Source organism: Manis javanica, chromosome 1, assembly GCF_040802235.1.
Source record: "Manis javanica isolate MJ-LG chromosome 1, MJ_LKY, whole genome shotgun sequence".
NCBI classification, from domain to species: domain Eukaryota; kingdom Metazoa; phylum Chordata; class Mammalia; order Pholidota; family Manidae; genus Manis; species Manis javanica.
In genome coordinates this window covers 227,181,522-227,202,017 of record NC_133156.1, presented here as the reverse complement: position 1 = coordinate 227,202,017, position 20,496 = coordinate 227,181,522, and the positions used below count along the sequence as shown (strand labels likewise).

The following is a 20,496-nucleotide window of genomic DNA, read 5'->3' as shown; positions in this document are numbered from 1 at the left end:
TACATTGGTGAGGAGATAAACTTACTTGTTGAAATGGAGTTTCTGGACTGTCTGCAAACTTTATTCATGTGTGCGCCTTCTGGTTTCTGTGTGTCTTTTCCTAGGAAGTGATTTACTGTCTGGCTTCCTGGGGACAGGTTGTCAGAAATGATGCTGGCTTCAGTCTTTATCCATTCATCAATATATCTCCCTGATACCTGATAATGTGTCTTCTTCCCAACCAAATACAATCAGTCTGACCTGGCTTGGAACGCAAGAGCACAAAGCAAGCCACATTTCATTCTCCCATAGCATCTTTCCTTTAGTGCCTGCTGGGCTTTTTTCCATGTCAGGGCATTTTTTGTGGCCTTTATGGTATATTCACAAATTTTCCATTATGAGCAAGAAAGGAGAAAAAAAGCCTCATGCACACTAAGTAACCATATTAGACTTTTCCTTCCTTAAAGATCACATTCATAATTCTCATATCTGCCAACTACTGATAGACTTGTGAGGAATCTTCATCTGGCTGGAATAAACAACAGCCACAAAAAATTTTTTTCACAGAATTTTATCTGTTTCTACTCTCTTCTGTATTACCTCTTCTCTGACTGCTATGCTCCATCCACTGATGCTCTAAGAATTTGCTCTCCTATGAACATCCAGTTCATTGGCATAACGATGTCTAAATGCAGCAAGGTACAAGCTATATTTCGCAGACTTGTATCCACCCAGTTGCAAGGGTATTCACACAGACAACACCTCTGCCTTAGAACGGGTCACTCGTGCGTAACCCAGAGCCTCTGAAGTGCTAGCCCCGAGAACCTCATGGTCGGATGAGATTTGAATACGGCTGTACCTTCTTGAAGAAGGTCTGCTTCACTCCAGCAGCAGGATGAATGATGATGCTAATCCCAGGCTGCAATTTTTTTTTCATTTAAATCATTACTGTATCTTTTTTTTTTTTTGGTATCATTAATCTACAATTACATGAAGGACATGTTTACTAGGCTCCCCCCTTCACCAAGTCCCCCTCACATCCCCGTTCACAGTCACTGTCCATCAAAATAGTAAGATGCTGTAAAATCACTACTTGTCACCAAGTTCACAGTCACTGTCCTTCAACATAGTAAGATGCTGTAAAATCACTACTTGTCACCAAGTTCACAGTCACTGTCCTTCAACATAGTAAGATGCTGTAGAATCACTACTTGTCTTCTCTGTGTTGCACAGCCCTCCCCGTGCCCCCCCAACACTATACATGCTAATCGTAATGCCCCCTTTCTTTTCTTCCCGCCCTTATCTCTCCCTTCCCACCCGTCCTCCCCAGTCCCTTTCCCTTTGGTAACTATTAGTCCATTCTTGGGTTCTGTGCTTCTGTTCCAAGCTGCAATTTTTTTTCACACTCAAGTAACAGTCATGAAGCTGGCCATCCAAAGGTATACCTATCAGCAACCCAAATTATTTTGAGGGACAGGGGGAGGCAGGGTTAATAAAAAAAAATCACAGTGAAGGCCAAAAGTCTTGTTAATTTTAAAGTAAGGTAATTAGGCAGGTAATGTAGGGTCAGAGGCTAGGAAAGCTGCTACTGCCAAAGAGGTGGCTACGGACTTCCCATCGCTACTGGGCTAGGCAGGCGTCTTCCTGCATGGAAACCACGAGGCTGACACTACCTTTCCACTTTCCCCAGGTATTTATTAACTATTGCTCTGTAACAAATTACCCAATACTTTTTATGCCTCCTGAACCAACTTTTTGTTATGAAGTCATACAAATTGCTTTGTAAAAAAAGAAAATGCACAATCATTAAGTGGTTATTATAGTGAAGAAATACGTACCATTAAAAGAAAATTTAAAAACAAAAAATAAATAGAAAAAATATCATCCCAAAATTCACCGCTCAAACACAACACTATATTCATTTAGGTTATTTTATTTCCAAGCTTTTTAAATGTATGTCTTCTTCTGATTTAGTTGTAGATGCTCTATAAATTTTAACATTCTTCTTAATAGTCTGTAATAAGCTTTTATGTATTACAAAGTCTTTTGAAAATATAATTTTAATAGCTGCACATTCCATACTCTACTTAACCCCTCCTGCACATCATGGTGTTTCCAGTTTGTTGCTACAGCGAATAATATTTTTGTACATGAGTGTTCTGTCTTGAGATTATTTCTGACTATAGATTCCAAAGAAAGGAATCTGTAGGTTCATAGGGTATAACCATTTTTTAATAGGAATTATTTTTAATTCACACAATCACTGTTATCTCTTAAGACGAAACAACAGTCTCCACCTGCAGTACACCCTTACCCCTAGCCTCCAGAGATCACCACTATCAGCCACCTGATATTTACCTGTTCAGACTTTCTAAAACTCTATACAGAAGTATACATACACACAACACTGAACTTTTACATCTACAATAGTAGTGACTCATTTTGGTAACTGTTGAGCTATGTTCATCAAACATTAGTAAGTACTACTATACTCTATAAACAGGCATGTCTAAGCATTGCCATATATTAATTTATAAAGCACTGTGTCATACATTGTGCTAGGTACACATTTTTGATAGATTTTTAATTAGCTAGCTCTTCTTTGGTAAATTCCTGTTCATGTCCTTTGTACCTTTATCTGAGGGGTTGCTATGCTTTTACTGCTTTCTACAAATCCTTTGTAATATGAAGTTACCCTTTTTAGTCTAGTAGCTAAGAACTTGGACTTTGGTGTCAAACACACATGGGTTCAAATCCTAGCACAGGCACTTACTATCTGTCTAACCCTGAGCAAGTTACTTTTGTCCTATTCTGAGGTTCCTAATGTAAAACCCCCTCAAAGAGTTGTTGAGAGGATTAAATTACATCCATAAGCTATAGTCATGTAATATAATAATATCATAATAAAACCAGTTAAAATTTAATCTTAAAATACTCTAAATATCTACAAGAGAATTGGGTGTCTTAAATTTTTATATCCTCAGAAATAATGCAAAAACAGCAGAATTTTTCTTTTTTTTTCTTAGTAAATAAAAACAAAATTGAGAGGTAGAGGTACTACATTATCCTCTCTGGTCTAATCATGGAAACTCAAGCAGCAAGCTAAGTAGTTCTAAAATGATCTATATAAAGTCATAACTCTTGTGCTAAGTTTCTCTATAACAAATTATTAGATTTATCCATATCTTTCTGTAAACAAGTTCACATTCTGTTTTAAGAAGCTCCTTGTTGAGTTATAAAAGTAACTTGCGGTGCATTTCGTATGTGGTACATTAAGTCTCTCTGGACCTACACCAATCTTCACAGGCACATTTACTCTTTTACTTTTTTTCCTCCTTCCAAAAATTTGCAAATAGATTAACTTCTGTAATTGGAAAGACAAATCTTTAATTTAAAGAAAGATCTTGCAAAGTAACTGTAAAAAGGCATAGTGGAGACAAAGAAAATCAGAATATGGACTTTATCAGATGTACCAAAGGATGACCGTTAATTTTATTATGTGGATAATATAAGAAAAGGCCCTTTTTAAAAGATGCACAATTAAGTATTTAAGGATGAAATATCATGAGGGCTATAATTTACCTGAAAGTATTTAAGGAAAAAAAAATGAGGTAAAGTTGAAATATTAATAGCTATATTAACCTGGATAATGGTATCTGGAGATTCATTATACAGTTATTTTTATTTTCCTGTTTGGAATTTTTCACAGTAAAAATTTTAAATGATCAACTAAAAAAGAAGGCATCTCTTTTTTCCTTCCCATCTATATTGGCTTAGACAGCTATATTCACGCTTCACAGAGATGGGCTGCAAATGAAAATAAAATCCCTTTAAACTGCTCAACCACCCCTCAAAGGCTGTGCCTATTTCCCATCCTTAACAAGCTGGGGCCCCAGAGATTAGTTAAAGGCCTACGTACAACAGAGTAGTAACTTACATCAGGAGAATATTCTCACAATTTGTTACAAGGCTACCTAGGCAACTACTTCAGTGCCTAAAAGTGCCCTTGCACTCCCGCAAAGGGCCACTGCAAAACGTAAAGATTGAAAATTTGCACATAAAAGAGCAGGGCTTAAATCAGCTTCTACTGACAGACTTCTGCTACCCTGCCACTTGAAACTTCAAAGAAATAAGAATGAAATATTTGGTACCATCCCAGGTTTGGCCCTGATAACTCAAGGAAATGAGGAAAAACACCTAGTGCTATTTCCTTGTCAGCACCTTTATTCATGGGGGTCGCTGTGCTTGAGGATAAGGTCATAGGTGGAAAGAGCTAGAATACATGAAATACAGAAAACAAGTTCTCTTCCCTTAGGGAACTTGATTAGCATTCCTTCTGCTTCCAAGGGGTGATACAAGAACAGAGCTGACATATCCAAGGGCAGATAATTGTCTAAACAATTCTCCAAAAGTTTACATTTCAAACTTTTGGAAAACTTAGGTTGGTGGTTCACACACCTAAGTATGCATCAGAAACACTGATTGTTGGGTCCCAGCCCTGAACCGCTAGATTCAGCAGGTCTGGGTGGGGCCTAATAATCTGCATTTCTAACAAGATCCCAGGGGATCTGATGCTTTGAGAATTATCAGCTTAGTTATCTGAATGAGTGCCTCATGTCATCTACTATAGTCTCTCACAACTACTTGCAGGCCAGGAAGAGATAGTGACAAAACGCGTTTCGGCAGGTAAGTGTAAGGTTTTCCCTGGCTAGTAGTTACTTCACTTCATTTGTCCTACCTGTCCCTTTAACACACCTCACTAACTTCCAGTATACTGCACTGCAGAGAGGATGTGGGAAATTTTTCCGTATCTGAAAGTATCATGGATACACAAATATTAAAATGGTTCAGTATTTAAACCTGAAAAGTGCTCAGAAATTCTCAGATGAAATGCATTAGATAAAGTACTAAGTATTAACATGCATGAAGAATGCTCTATTATAAACCCCTGTTTTCACTTTCTTGCAGCCTTCCAAAAAATTAGCCCTTTGTGGTGAAATTTTCCATGCTTGGTTTCAGCCCAAAGGTGATTTTTTTTTTGCAAAGTTTGAGAAAAATATATTAAATAGTTTTTGAGTTATGAAAAGATGAAAAAAGCCCACACAATTTTTCCACTTTGAAAGCAATTTCGGGATTTTTTAAAATATGCAGATGACTAAAAAATGGCTGAAGTTGAAAAGTTGAAACTTTCCATGTGTTTAATTTTCAGCAAGGTAGCCTCCTAGGTTATTCAGAAAAGATAGTGCGAGTACACAGACATAAACAGATAAATATATACATTTAAATAAATGCATAAGTGATTGGAAAAGCAGCATTTCATCATAATACAAACTCTACTCACAGTAGAGGATATTGTTTTCTGAAATGGAGTCTTTCACAAACCATAGTTAGTGGCTGACTGCCTGACCCCTGTGGATTTCACATACCAGTGCTTACTAAGGGCTCATGTGGACACAACTGTGGAACTACTATGCACGGTGTTTGTAGAATCCTCCAGGTCCCTTCACACTGGTCTCACCTTCTGCCCCCAGCTCAGTCCTAGGATTCTGAGTCACTGCCTTCTTCTGAGTTCAATTTCTGTCCATGGCCCAACCCTCCACACCAACTCCCTTTATTTTCTCAGTTTGTTTCTCCCAATTCTCTGTGAACTTCCCCCTAAAGCATTTACCTGCTTCCCACTAAAACCCTCATGTGTATTTGAAGAACTCAAGTACTAAAGAAACAACAGCAGAAATCTCACATTTAGGTCAAATAGGTTTTGGTGATTTGTCAAAGTAATTTACTCTAACCACCTATAATCATGACCTTTCTAATTACTTAACTAACTGCTTTGAAACAGATAATGGGAAATAGCATAGTGTCCTAATTCTGCCACTTACTAGCTAAATAACACGGCTTAGATACACAACTCCTTGGAACTTCAGTCTCCTTATCTGTAAGATGGGAAAAATTAGGTCATTAAATGACCTTGTTACATTTGAACATGTTCTCTAAATTTCAAATGAATGTTGGGTACATTTAGTTGTTAGTAATGACAGTACATTAATTTTAAAAACTGTCAGGCTTCTAGACTCAAATGAAGAGCCAAGTGAAATCACAAAAACACTTTGGCAAGGATGCAGTGAAAGATTCAGAAAAAGGCATCCTGCCTCATTTTCAAGCGACTAGAGGCTGTAAGACAAACAGAAGGAAACCTCCTCGAACAAATGTTCCTGTTTCTCGTTCATTTTCAACATCTCTCTCTGCATGGACTACTCCCCTCAGCAGGTTACATCTCTCACTTACAGGAGAAAAATGTTCTTTTGACCAGCTTTTTCCTTAAGTTATCATCTTGTCTTTTCCCCTTCTCCTGACCAATTCCTGGATCACTATCTATCACCTAACTTCCTGCAACCTCCTTCTCCCACTATTTCACTAAAAATGTTCTCAAGATCATTAACAACCTTCCAATTACTACTACCTTCGAAGCCTTAAGTTCTCCTTCTTTCCAACCTTTGTGAACTCAATCCTGTTACCTTCAGTTATCAACCGCTACTAACATACTATCCCCCAAACTTTGGGTTTAAAACCACAATGATTACTCTTTCTGCTTCCATAAACATGGCACAGCTAGACTTCTACTGCCTATGGCATTGGCTGGGGTCATTCCCTTGGCTGCATTCAGTAGAAGATGGGATAGACTGGAAGGTCCAAGAAGGTTCCACTCACATCTGGTGTCTCATGACTCCTATGAAGCCAGCTTGGGCTTTCTTGCAACATGGTGGTCCCAGGCAGGTGGGCTTCTTATATGGCAGCTGGCTTCCAAGAGGGAGGAAATAGAGGCTCTCAGTCCCCTTAAGGCTCAGGCTTGGAAGTATCAGAACATCTACTGTATCCCAAGTCACATGCCCAGTCCAAAGTCAAAGGGGGAGGGAAAGTGACTTCACCTCTTGAGAGAGGAAAGGCAAAGAATCTGTCATCTTTAATCCACAACATATCTACATCTTTCTTGACACTGTCCTCTCTCTCCTCTTAGCATCTGTGGTATGCTCTAGTCTAGGTTAATGGCTTTAATTTTTTACCTTGACCCCACAGTAAGAAATACATTCTATATTGTAATCTAAGAATCAACACACAACCATATAAAGTGAAACAAAGGTTTCACAATACATACCTTTATTATAATACAATACACTCTAATATCTTGTTTTTTTTTTTTTTTACTTTTTATTGCATATATTTTTACAAATGCTGTTTTATTGTTCACAAGCATATGGTTCCCTTCTCTGAAGGGGATTTTACTTCACAGCCTCATTGATGGCAGATTTGGTCACGTAAGCTGCTCTCTGTACAACACAGTATGAGAAGTGACAAATGTCACTTCCAGAGAGAAGTTTGAAAATGCAGAGTGCCGTTCACTACTTCCCTTCTATCCTCTGTCATAGCAGAGACTGGATTATTCCAGACAGAAGCTACTCCATCAGTCTGGATTCTGGAGTAAGGCTGCATGAAGAGAACTGCATGGGGGCAGCCTACCGTCAGAAGACTTATGTCATGAGCAATAAACAAATCTTTGTTGTTAAAAGCTACCAACACATTGTTCCTATAGCACAGTCTACTATCTTGACTGAGCCACTGGCTGCAAACCACTGAAGTGATTTCAGGATCTGTTAATGGATTGCAGCCAGTAGTGTGGGAAATTATTATGCTCTTTCTCTTCCTCATCCTCCTTTCCATCAAACGAAGTCATTTCCCTAATATATATCTGTGACCTGCTTCTTTTCCTTCTTAACAATTTCCGTTGGCAAATCCCATATACTACCTTCATTCTCTCTCTTCTGATCTGGTCAATCTGCCTATCACGTGGTTGTTTGCTTTTTATTCTATGTGCTCGATTCCATTCTCCTTTTCACTGAGAGATTAATTTACCTGATGCAGGCCTACTATCATCACAGGTCCTTTGGTGGCTCCTTGCTGTCCAGACTCCTTTGTCCATGCTTAGGTTCCTCCACTCCTGGGAACCGAGGTTCTCCTAGCCCACTGCTCCCTTCATACACTGCGCTGCATCCACAGCAGACCACTTGCTGCTCTCTGCTTGTGCTCAGTGATAAAAACACATTTCTGTCTTTCCACTGGGCTCCGTTCCCACTGCTTAGAATGCACAGCAACCCCCTATTACCAAATCATAAAAATTCTCTACTTCTAAATAGTTCTAAGCGCTTATTTACCCTTTCTCTGTTCAAATACCAGTTATTCCATTAAGCATCTTTTGATCTTCCCAGTTAGAAGCCACCTCTCTCTTCAAAACATTCAGAGCCTTACAGTACTTCCTCATTTTGCCTTCCACTTCTCAATGCTTAATCTAGAGACAGGACTCTGACAAACGACTTACCTCTCTTCTTGCCACTTCCTCCAAATTATCCCAACTAGTGACCACCACTCAGCGGTGTTATGTGAATGTTTCTCACATGCCATGTCTAACTTTGACTGCAGACATGAGGGTTCATCAGAATCATGTAAGTATACCACGAAGTCTCAAGAATTTCATTGTTCACAGAATATTTATTTTTTCCCCTAACATAGATGAGATGTACTCCTGAATCAACACATCCATGATCTAATATGCTAGTCTCTTTCAGTGAAGTTCTTGAAGTTTCTCAGCTATACTTGTGGTGTGCTTTGAGTCTCTCAAATTTTGAGTATCTAAAATGCTACTGGGGATCTCAAAAGAAACAAAAGAAAAAAAAAGGCTCTGAGCAATTAAAAAACTCAATTTCATCAATTTTACTCCTGTATCTTCATTTAAGATCTGTTCATTCTTACTTGAGACAAAATTCTAACATGGTTATCTGTTTTCTCTACCTGCAGCAAATTAGTAGTAACAAGTTATAAATACGGAAGAGAAGTGGCACCTAACACTGAGGGAGGAGATAGAGAAACTATGAAATTAACAGACAAGAAAACTCTTTTTTTAAAAAAGCACTATCATCTAAGAAATTTCAGGACACAGGCAAAATCCTTTTGATGGTATTTTACTGTAGTCTTACACTATCAAAATGAGTTCTTAAATCACTAATTACATCATCATCAATATAAACTGCTGAAAAGGCAGGAAAGTAAATAATATATTTTAGACAATTTTTTATCCAGCTGGATAAAATATTCTAGTGCTTACAGGAATGAGTGTCAGTCATCTGGAAATTTCATTGACAGAGGAGATATTTTTGCCAACCAGACAGCTCTATGTTATTGTGCCTTTTCCCCAAGGAAGGCCAAATAATATAAAAAATTAACTTTTTCAAGGATCTGATATCCCTGGAAGGGGAGGAAGTGTTATCATCAAATGCTATATAAATTCTTAGAGGAAAATAAAAGTTAAATTACTTGAAGTTTACCTTATGACCAAATACAGAGCCCAGTTAAGAATGAAAGGTTTTCAACTCTCAACCTTGAACTTTATACAAACAAGTTACTGATAAAATCAGATGGCACCTTTTTAACATACAGAGTATTGATGTTGAGAGGAAGAAGATTCTAGGTAGTGGGGATAAGACGACTACTTTTTTGCCCCATGTCATCTCTCCTCCCAGATCAGATTGCTGGAGCAGCGTCCATGGGGTCTCCTGTCCTTTGTGCTACAACCCAACAAGCGGCACGAGGCTAGCAGTGGACACGCCAGGAACACTCTGTACCATCTACAGGCCCTGCTATCACTCAAAGGTTGAAAGAGCCACCAAAGACCTCCTCAGACTCTATGTGTACCCACACTAATATAAACTGTACCCCACCCCTGGATTCAGACAGAGCTGCGGCTGAGTCCTGGCAGGACGCTTTTCTCTCAGTTTCCACCCATAAGATGAAAGATGGGACGAGACTGTCTCTAAAGCCCACTTCAGTTCTAAGATCCTATGAGTCTTAAGTTACGTTTATTATTTTAAGTCACGGCAGCTACTATTTATAGTTTTCCAACTACCTATCTTTTCAGGCTTCTTTTCAAAGCCTTTATTCTGGACATTATTGTCAAAATATATTTAGAAATTCTGTAATTCTACATACCAAATTTGCTTAAAGAAACAAAAAAGATTTAATACCAGATTTTTAAAAAGAATGATTTTTTTTGTATTAAAATATAGGTCAGACAATATGTTTAAAATATATGAGTCTCTTAAAATGATTTTAAAACTGAAGTTTTCTATAATTAGTTACAAAAACATTGCAAAGAACTGAAACAAAATAAAACCAAATAAACCAGCTACTAAACCATACATATGTCCTCAAAATCTTATGGGAGTCAAATATTCCAGTAAAAATAACAGAAAAGATGGAAACACAAGTTTCTTATTATCACACTTCATATGTTATAAAACATAACAGCTAACTTATTTTTGGCAAAATGATTAGGGATTGCAACACTCTGGCTTACACAAACTTATTTGATTGTCAAATGCATCTTAAATGGAGCGTGTCATGCTAACTTCAGGCATGCAGGCACTCTGCCGTCTTAGAGTAGCCCAGAGACACTGAAATTTCAACACTTCAGCAAGGATCATACCACCAATATTAACTGGGCCAGGTGTTTAAAGAGGGCTGAGGGGACTTCAACAATGTAGTTAATTGAAACCAGAAAAAGCTTTTGAATAATAAAAAAGAAAAATCATACAGATGTTTACCTTCCTCCCGGGTAATATTTATGGACAATTTATTGCATGCATTATTTTTTAGAATACACACTTTCAGGAAAACACAGTTTCACATGTCTTTTTGAAAATTCTATAATCACAGTATGAGTTATGTCTCCACAAACTGACTAAGTTAAGCTCATGTTTCATCCTCCTTTTCCCTTCCACAACTATTCTTGTAAGGGCAAGAACACTGGAAAGTAGAATATTAATTAGAAAGTTATAAAGCTGACAAAACTCTAAGAAGTACATTAACTTTAAGAGGCATTGTCCTTCTTTCCCAATAGATATTGTGACAGCAAGCCAAGAGAGATGAGTTCAAAACAAACGTGTTGCAAATATGTGCAAGTGAAACAATCTATTACATAAAGGATGGATGTGGAACAAATAAACAAAAACCAAAATGACAGATTTGTGATTAAATTAATAAACTGTGAAGGACTCAGAAATGCATCTTTTCTTCCCTATGTTTATAGAATAGTGTATTCATCAGGGTTCTCCAGAGAAACAGAATCAATAGAATATATACAGATATATGTAGATACAATCTATATATCTATATGAGATTTATTACAGGAATTAGCTCATGTGATTATGGAGGCCAAGAAGTCCCACAAATGCCACCTGCAAGCTGCGAATGAGGAAAGTTGGTGGTTAACTCAGTCCAAGTTCAGAGGCCTGAGGCCCAGTGGAGCTGTGATATTTCCCAGTCTGAGGCTCCCACTGGTGCAAGCCTTGGGGCCTGAAGGCTTGGGATGCAGAGTCCCAATATCTAGCTAGATCCTAGGCCCACAGAAACTGTGAGGAAATGAATGGGTATTGTTTTACACCGTCAAGCTTTGGAGCACTTTGTTACACAGCTGTAGGTAACTAATGCAGTAGTTAACATAATGATTGAGCCAGTGATTCCACTGTCACTTCCATAATCATAATAATACCTAATACCTATAGGGAAATTTTAAATTCTAGACACCATTCTTAAGTCTTTATATAATTCCTCACAAAAATCCTTTGAAGAACATGTTATTATCCCCATTTTACAGATGAGGCAAACCAGAGGTACAGAGAGGCTTAGTGACCTGTCTGTGGCCACATGTGCATGACAGCAAGTGTCTGAACCTCGGTGCCTTGGCTCTGGAGCTGGGGCTTGCCGCAGCAACTGTGCAACCACGGCGCGGCAGGGCTCATGAGGTGCCCTGTAAAAACGGTGCCTGGTGACATGGCACAGAGGAGATTTAGAAAGCACAGAAGAGATTAGAAGCCATGCAAAGTGGTAAAAACAAAGTCTAATTTCTGATTAAGATGCTTTATCTAGGGGGAAAAAAGGCATAAGTAAATGGAGTTCAATTTTGAATTTGAATTCACACTTAGAAATGAAAAAATACATTTTTTATACCCAATAAGAGAAAATTAACAACCTCCATTCGGTATTAAAAACCACAACCAGGGAGGACACAATTGTATTTTTCCTAAGGGTAATGGTGAGTAAAAAGTAAGTGTGTCAAGATGGTAGGAAGAGGAGCAAATTCCTAGTGAGCTCCGAGACTCCACTGGAGATATTTTATCACATGAAATAAGAAAACTCAAAATCCTAGAATAGAGAGGTTTCATGAAAGAATCACTTCCTATCATGTATTCAGGCGACCAGGTTGAAGAGCATTCCTTCATAGTCCCACACACCCTGTACTTACACAGGACAGTAGTTACACACCTACTGGGTAGTTTGTCTCCTCCATTAGACGTCAGACTCTAGTATGTCAAATACTGTCATATTCACTGGGATGTCTTCAAAATACAGCACAGGGCCTGACACATGACAAGAACTGTTGGATGAAGAAATAATTTGTGTTGTGAACTGCATCCATTCAATGGGTCATTTCAATGGTATATGTTAGTGAAAGGACAAGGTTTTGTTTTGTTCTGAAGTCTCCTGTAGTGCACTGGCTTTCCTGGGCACATTAGGTAGGTCTCAGTGTCTCCAACGTCTCACTTAGTATCTGGCGCACAGTGGCACCCACTAGGTATGAGGGAATGAATGAAGGAGTGTCTCAAAAAAGGCTGCCAAGCTACAGAACTGGTAAACATGCACACTCATGACTAAATATTCAGTGTTCCATAAGGATGACTGCCTATCGATGATGACGACGGTAAAATTTTCTTCCTTTTGAAAGGAGGTATGAGCATTTGCAAAACACTCTCCCAATAGATTCTTGTCTAGGTCTTAGCTGAGGAGTACTCTTAAATATTCCTTCATAAAGACAAATTAGATATAATTTAAAATTGCCAGAAAACCCTGGATTAAAAGGCATTCATTTGGAAATTCCTGCCTCCTTCAGTATTATTTTTTGAAATATTACAGAAACTGCATGAACACACATTCAGAGGCACACAGTAATATGGAGATAAGGGTAAAGGCAGCTACCGAGTACCTCTCTCTCTTCTACTTACCAATTAAACAAGAGACAAAAAAGGCAAGGAAGGCTGAGGAGGATCTGTGCAAGTCCCTACAAGCACCCACAAGCACTCCGGAGGCGTACTTACTGAGAGCTCAGGGGCACGCTTCAGAATCTGAAGGGAAATGTAGCCGCCTATTGAATGGCCAATGACCACAAGTTTCATTTTCTTTGGCACATGAGTTCTCAGGAAAGCTAGTTTGTGTTCTACTTGACCCTGGAGTCCATAGATGTCCTTAATTTCTTGAGCATTTGGATCTAAAAGCAAAAATATGAGCATGTTTTTCATTCAGTAGGTGAAAGTAACAAATTCACTGGGAAACACATCTTAAAAAATAACATTATTTTTTGAAACAGTAACAATAGTAGTAGTTACCATTTAAAGCCTGCAACGTACTATCTACTTTTATTTAAGTTATACCAACCAATCCTCACAACAACCCAGACAGGAAGTATCTTCATTTTATAGATGAAAATCGCTAAGTTCACAGACATTAGGTGATAGACTGACAGTCCCAAACCTATTAAGTGGGAGAGGCAAGATTTAAATTCAGGTATTACTGTTGACTGAAAATATGAACTGACTAGACAACCTCTGAGGATCCTGCCAACTCTAATATTCTGTAAATAGAGAAAATGTGAATAGATATTTTCCTATGAATATCTGTATATATTCCCATGAATAGGAATATACATACACACACATATATACAAATGCAGTAACAGGATGTAAAATTCAAAATGTCACAAAGTAGTCAATTGCTTTCTAAAATTTGAATCATGGGAATACTGAATTTCTTGCCTTTATGACTCCTGCAAGATACAGATGCAAATTATAATGAGGTACAATGTGGCTCATTTAAAAAGTACCCAAAATCCATATGAACTACCGCTCTTGCTTTTTAACTGGACGTGCTGCTTTCACTTCTTTAAGGGCTCAGCTTTCCCTGTCAGTCTGGCTGGCTCCTCTTCATCCTTCAAAGTCTCAGCAAGTGTGATCTCTGAGAAGCCTTCCCATGACTTGGTAGGTAACGAGTAAAAGCGGCCTTCCTTTCTGTTCCCACAACATCCCATGTTCGTCTCACCACACTACTCCTCATTCACTCTTACTTTGCAGTTCATGTTTTGCTTACTTCTGTTCACCAATGCCTGGCATAGAGTTATTGAAGTACTTTTTACTGAATCAGTGAGGCTTAGTTCCCTATTTCTGTGGTACCACTGATTTCCCAGGAAAGATGTGTTCTCACCTAATTTTCCTTCCCAGGTCAACCTAGAATTTATTCCCTATTTAAGAAGGAAGTTCAGCATAAAACAGAATTGGGAAGAGAGGGAATCTGGAAATGTGACTTTGGCTGGGCTTCTGATGGCTCTGAATCCTAATTTTTATTTAATATTATATTTAAGTTTGAGTAGCTTATACTTTTCCACTCTTACCTTCTCTGATAACTCTACCCACAAGTGATTATGTTGTTCTCTGATACTAAAAAACAAACACTTATATTTTCAACCCAAGTTCTTTATTCAATTTTTTGAAATACACAGCACTTGAAAATGTTGAAATCCTCGCTTCATTGGGACAGTGTGGTGTAGTATAAAGATCACGGGCATTGGAGACAAGATAATCTGGACCTAAATCCCAGATGAGCACCTTGCTGACTGCATGAGTTGGCAAATCCTTTAACTTGGCTTTGGTCTCCTCATATGTAACAGACATAATAATTCTAGCCCCTTAGGAATTTTTTTGCACAACACTTTAAAGCGCTTAGCACAAAGTGTCTGACGTAAACTGAGATATGAAAAGTTGTGATTGTTATTATCTCAATTTCTGTCATTTAAGTCCTGCCACAAATACACCAAGAACATCTACATGGTTAGAACAAAGAAAAGAAATTGATACAAATGCAATGAACACTTTAAAACTTCACTGACATCAGAAATAAGGTCCTAAAAGAGTAAATTTCAGATGAACTTTAATGAATATTATAATTCAAATGAATATTTAAGAGGTAAATCTGGCTTTACCTCTGGGAACTGCTCAGATTTCAAAGAGAAAAATAATACTTGTTAGTGTTTGCTGAAGTAATGAGATGAATGGGGAAAGTACTTTCTGTTAATAATCTATGATAGAAATTGAAAATATGCTACCCGGACATTATTTTACAAGCAAAAAGTAAAGGTTAAAAGTCTATCTACATACATAACTATGTATTTTCATGCCTATTATTATTTTAATGTACTCTGAAAAAATGCTAGGAATCTTTAACTTATTCTCCATAAAATTCAGTAAAAAAATTACACTGAATTATATCAAAATCAGAATAATAATAATAGGGAAATGATTTATACCACTCTTTCTATAGGGAAAATGTACTCCAAATTATAATCAACTAAATACATTTAGAACACAATCTTGTTTCCAAACTGAGAATTGCTTGAATTGATAGATGTTATTCCAATATGCTATATCTTTGTCATTATGTGGTCCCAAATATGATATTGATAATTTCCTTTTCAGTATCTGACGCTATTTCTTAGACCCATTTCTTTGAAATTCACTTTATAGCTACTTTATTGATTCAAAAGGTTTATTTCAAAAGATATATAATCTGTCCTAAGTAGTTCATAGAGAAATTCAGTAGTATTAGCAGTTGACATTTCCTTTTCATCTGGTTGGTCAAATTGATTAATCCAGTTAGTAAAATTCTGTCAATTTTGAATTGAAATATTATTCATCCTTTATAGCTTCACAACACAGGTAAGTATGACAACTATAATCTCCTTCCATTTCACATGAACTAAACTAACTACCCTGACAGAAAACAGTGATCAACAGGCCCCTAGTAAAACAGAAGTAAATAAAAATGCAATCACAAAACACTGAAGTAATATGATTGAAGCATTTCTTTGAGAAGAGAAAGGGTTTCACTGATCACAAATGAAAGGTAATGCTCCTCTGGATTCATAAAAAGTATTGTACCCTTCTCCAAGTAACCTAAGATGAACTAGAAAATATTCTTTACTACATGCACATTATTATAAATGTGTAACTTGACATATTTGAAAACAATCATAACACTCTACATTTAGTGATATATATTTACCACCTGCACTTATATAACATACATCTAACATGTATGTCTATGTATATCCAGGTATATATTGAATAAAAATGCATACGTTTTACTATATATTGTCACACAAGCAGTATTGGACAAGTGATCTATGACCACAGAACTAACAAGACTGCAGATGAGGGTCACTGAGGCTTTTGCTAGGACTGAGTCTGTACACAGTAAATCTCAACCTCACATCAGAATTTTCTGAGCTAGGAAGCTCTTCCATCCTGCCCGTCATTACTACACAGCTGTATCTTAACACTAGCTTTAATTAAAAATATGCAAGTGGAGATTAAAAGGCTAAACGTAGCACTTCATATTTTAAAGAATGCTCTGAGTAAGATGAATGTACAGTTTACTCTTTGGACGAAATTTTTAAAACACAAAACAATATCATGTTGTTCATCATTACATATATGTAACTTTACTCCAAATTCATGATAGTAGAACTTGAGATAGGACACAAAAAAGATGGGACTTTTTCTGCACTGTTTTATTTCACTAATAAGTGAAATAACAAAAATACTGAAGCAGTATTTTTTATTAACAAAAAATACTGAAGCAATTATGTCATAGTGTTAACTATCAACAAGAGTACTGAGGAACAGAATCTTGGACTCTTATACAATTGTTTGTACTTCTCAATATTTTCCAAAAAATTGCTCAAAATAAAAGAAGAAATTTTAATTAAGAGTGCTTTGGTAATGCTGTTCCTAGCTACTTACTTCAATTTTATAGGGAAACCACCATTCACTTCTTTATTACTCCCAGTAGAATACAGAAGGACAAAGGACTTTATCTAATTTAGGCTAAATCTTAGCCAAACAGGGGATGAGAAGTGTTCCTAATTCTTTATGCTTACTTAATTCACCAACACAAAGGCTTTCCTTTCATAACTATCCCCCGAGTTTACTAAGCTGATGTGGAAGTACACTCTCAGAGTTTAGGCCTCAACTTCCCAGCTCCGTAAGTATTTTGTAAGCTCCCTGTGTCTAAATATTGGTACGACTCTGTTAGCCTTCAAGGTGAGGGGACGGTAGGCAGGCACACTATTTAAAACAATCTTTAAAAAACAAGCAAAAAACTTTGTAAACCCCAAATATATCTTATAATTTTTAATTATTCTCAAAATAATAATTTTGGTGGTGAAAACTAGGATCTATCAATTATGCTTTCTCTCCTTGACCCAAACCAATGATCTGCATGGGGAAAATATGGGGTGGGAAAGGTAGGGAGAGAGATTGCTTGCTTCGGCAAGGAGAACGTAACGTTCCTCAGCAAATAAAACAAACGGCATAGAAGAGTGAGGTGTAATTCTGGACACAGTGGTTACAGGGGGAGCTGGAACAAATAAGGTTGGAAAGGAAGGTTGAAAGTAGATTAAGGATGACAGGGAACATGGCCAAGGGGTCAGGACTCCGCAGTGTGAGCAGGGAGAAGGTATCTAAAGGTCGACAGGGGAGGGGCGCCGACCGGTCTGTGTAGAGACGCCCCTGCAACGCGACTCTCCCTACTTCCCGGCTGGTCTTCACTGAGACTCTAATGATATGCTTGATCCTTAACTCCTCTCCTTGTTCTGCCCTTTGGTTTTCTGATTCTTCCCACCTGTTCACAGAGACATTTTGTTTATTTCTAGGGACTATGAGCCCCAAGATTTGACTGACTGACTGTTCCTGCCCTGGGCCCATCTAGTCTTTCCACTTTACCTCCACTGTCCTCTGCCAATCACATCCTGGCAAGAGAAAGCCCTACTGGTTTTTCTCTCTTCCTTTCTGTTTGAGGGCTGCAATGGGAGTGGTGTATTGTTTCTTTGGATAAGCATGACCCAAATTCATCATTATTTTAAAGATTGTGTAACTTCTTTGGGTAATGTTTTATCAGCTGAAACTAAACCACTAAGATTTCTAGCTTTTATGTTACACTTTTTGAACAAATTACTTAAAAATGTTGATAATGAATCTGCCATCAAGTAAGCTGACTCTACATTAAATTAAAGCCAGAAAGAGTTTATACTTCTAATTCCTCAAATTTTCTTTTCACGCTTTTTTTTTTCCCTGGAATTACCCCTTCCTGACATTGGTGAACATCTGTTCTCCCAATTATACTCAATTTATGACTGTGATAATGTGGTGCAACTAGAATATTATTTCCAACTGTTCATAATTTTAACATGTGCTAATATGAAGGAAAACATAGTTTCAACATTTGATGTGTGGTTATAGTTTATGTCCTTTCCCTCAATGATTACACATTTTTCACACATATTTTGCATGTCGGAAAAGCTCTACTTAGGACAATAATCTTGAAAGATGAATAATATATCTGTCCTGCTTATCCAAAGCAATCTACTAGGGCATGCATTTGCAAACATAACCTCCAATATGGGAAACAATGAAAGCAGAACTGTTCTGGTTCAATGGGAGTCCTAGTGAGGCCCAGAGCCTCCTCACCTGCCCTTAACAGAACTTTTGGGCTACTCAGAACACAAATGGAGCGCCCCTAACCTGCAAGACAGAGACTGGGATTTGTTTCTTTGTATACTTCTGAAGTACCGCCCATAATAACCTAGTAGGTTGCCAATGTCAATAAATCCTCCATGATGATAAGTTACCTTTCCAAGCTCCCTAGAAACCACAGCTTCCTTTGGCCCTGTGGTGGCCCTTTGGGCTAATGCCTCTAGATGGCACTGTTCTCATTAGGTAGCAAGGGAACCAGTCTCTAATTAGTAGGTTATTAATTCAATAGTACACAAGCAGCCTAAGCAATAAGGATAGTCAAAGTTACAAATAATAAGATGTCAATTTAGAACAAGAATTAAATACATTCCAGGAAATTAAAACACATAATAGATACTTTCTAATTGTTTCTCTCTCCAGTGTTCGTTACTGGTGAAGATCAATGGCAGTGGTTCTGAAAATGTGCTCCCAGGGCCTCCAGCAGCATTACCTGGGACCTGTTAAAAATGCAAATTCTCGGGTCTCACTCCACACATCTACTGAATCAGCAAGTCAGGTGGCTCCTGGTAATCTGTGTTAATGAATCTTCCAGGTGACTCTGGTGCATGCCAAAGTTTGAGAACCCCCTCATCTAGGGTCACCTTTAGAATCTGTTTTCAGCTTTCAAAGTTCATGGTCTGTTCAAATGTTTGCTTTCGTCCTCAGTGTGACTTAAGGGCTTATGTGATAACTGAGTTAGACGTTGCTCCCATTAAGTAATTCAATACCTAGTTTCTCTCAATTAGGGATGGCCTTTCTCCCAAGGTAAGAATGTAGGAATGAGATATGTTAGCGAACCATGAAGTCTGAGCACGACAAACAATGTTATTATCCCTCACTGGGTAGCCTCGGGTATGTCCACTACTGCCCAGTGCCCTCTGTCTTTGGATTATCTCCTCTCTTGCCAGAGTTAAGGTAACAGGACAGTAAGCTGGCAGCTCTGGAAGGTTTAGCATGTTAAACAAGCCTGTTTTCTAAGAATCCTTTTAACACCTCTGTTTTCTAAACACAACATAAGATAGGAAAAGCACATTTTAAGCAGGAAAAACTACATACAGCATTGAATCCAAAAATCTCTTTGGGCATACATGGAGAAAGAACTTAAAACAACAAAGATGTACCTTTTAAAATATTTCACAGTAGAGCAAGTATCTGCCATATGATTTACTTACTTTCAGTCACCTTTCAATGTTATGGTGCTGAAATAGATGTTTTTAATCAAGGAAATAAAATCTGTATATTCAGTTTCACTTCACTAGTGCTCTTAAAATCTTTTACTGCTAGGTAATCAATATTTGCTTACATTTTAAAGCATACCCTAGTCTTTAAGCAAGGTGTAAAAGGCTCTCAAGTAAATTGCCTTAATGGAGGGATACATAACACACATAAACAGAAAAAGACACCATGAAAAGAGGTGCTTTGAGGTGTTTATACAAGCACTTGCCATGAGTTGCACTGTTTCATCAATACTCTACCTACCCTGCCCCCTTACAAGTCATAGCAGGAAAAGGGTCACAGACCAGGGTAACCTGTGACCATGGAAGGTCTGATCTGAGAATCAGCTCAAAGGGTAACTAAATCTGAAAACTTGGTCTCATCAGCACTCTGCACTAGCCACCTGAGGTGACCTACCAACAGGACCCGAATCACTGCCCTCAGTGTCAAAAGAGCTGGCTTCTCGTCTAGGTTCTGCTACTCATTAGTTGAAGGCCATTTAGCCCCCTTGCACCTTACTTTACTTCCTTGAAAAATAAAGGTGCAAGGTGGGATTTGATGTAGATGCTTCTAGCTCTAA

General features: G+C 37.8%; 1 protein-coding gene across 4 annotated transcripts in view; it reads right to left on the bottom strand.

The window, feature by feature from the left end:
* LDAH (lipid droplet associated hydrolase) overlaps positions 1-20,496 on the bottom strand; it is a 99,366-nt gene that overhangs the window by 48,290 nt on the left and 30,580 nt on the right. For 3 of the 4 annotated variants that reach the window (XM_073216019.1, XM_017666942.3, XM_073216014.1), the window contains one exon: positions 13,179-13,348. In XM_073216019.1, the coding sequence (XP_073072120.1) occupies positions 13,179-13,348 (170 nt within the window). Of the gene's footprint in view, positions 1-12,348; positions 12,444-13,178; positions 13,349-20,496 lie in introns of all 4 variants that reach the window. The other variant, XR_012122577.1, reaches the window with a different exon arrangement.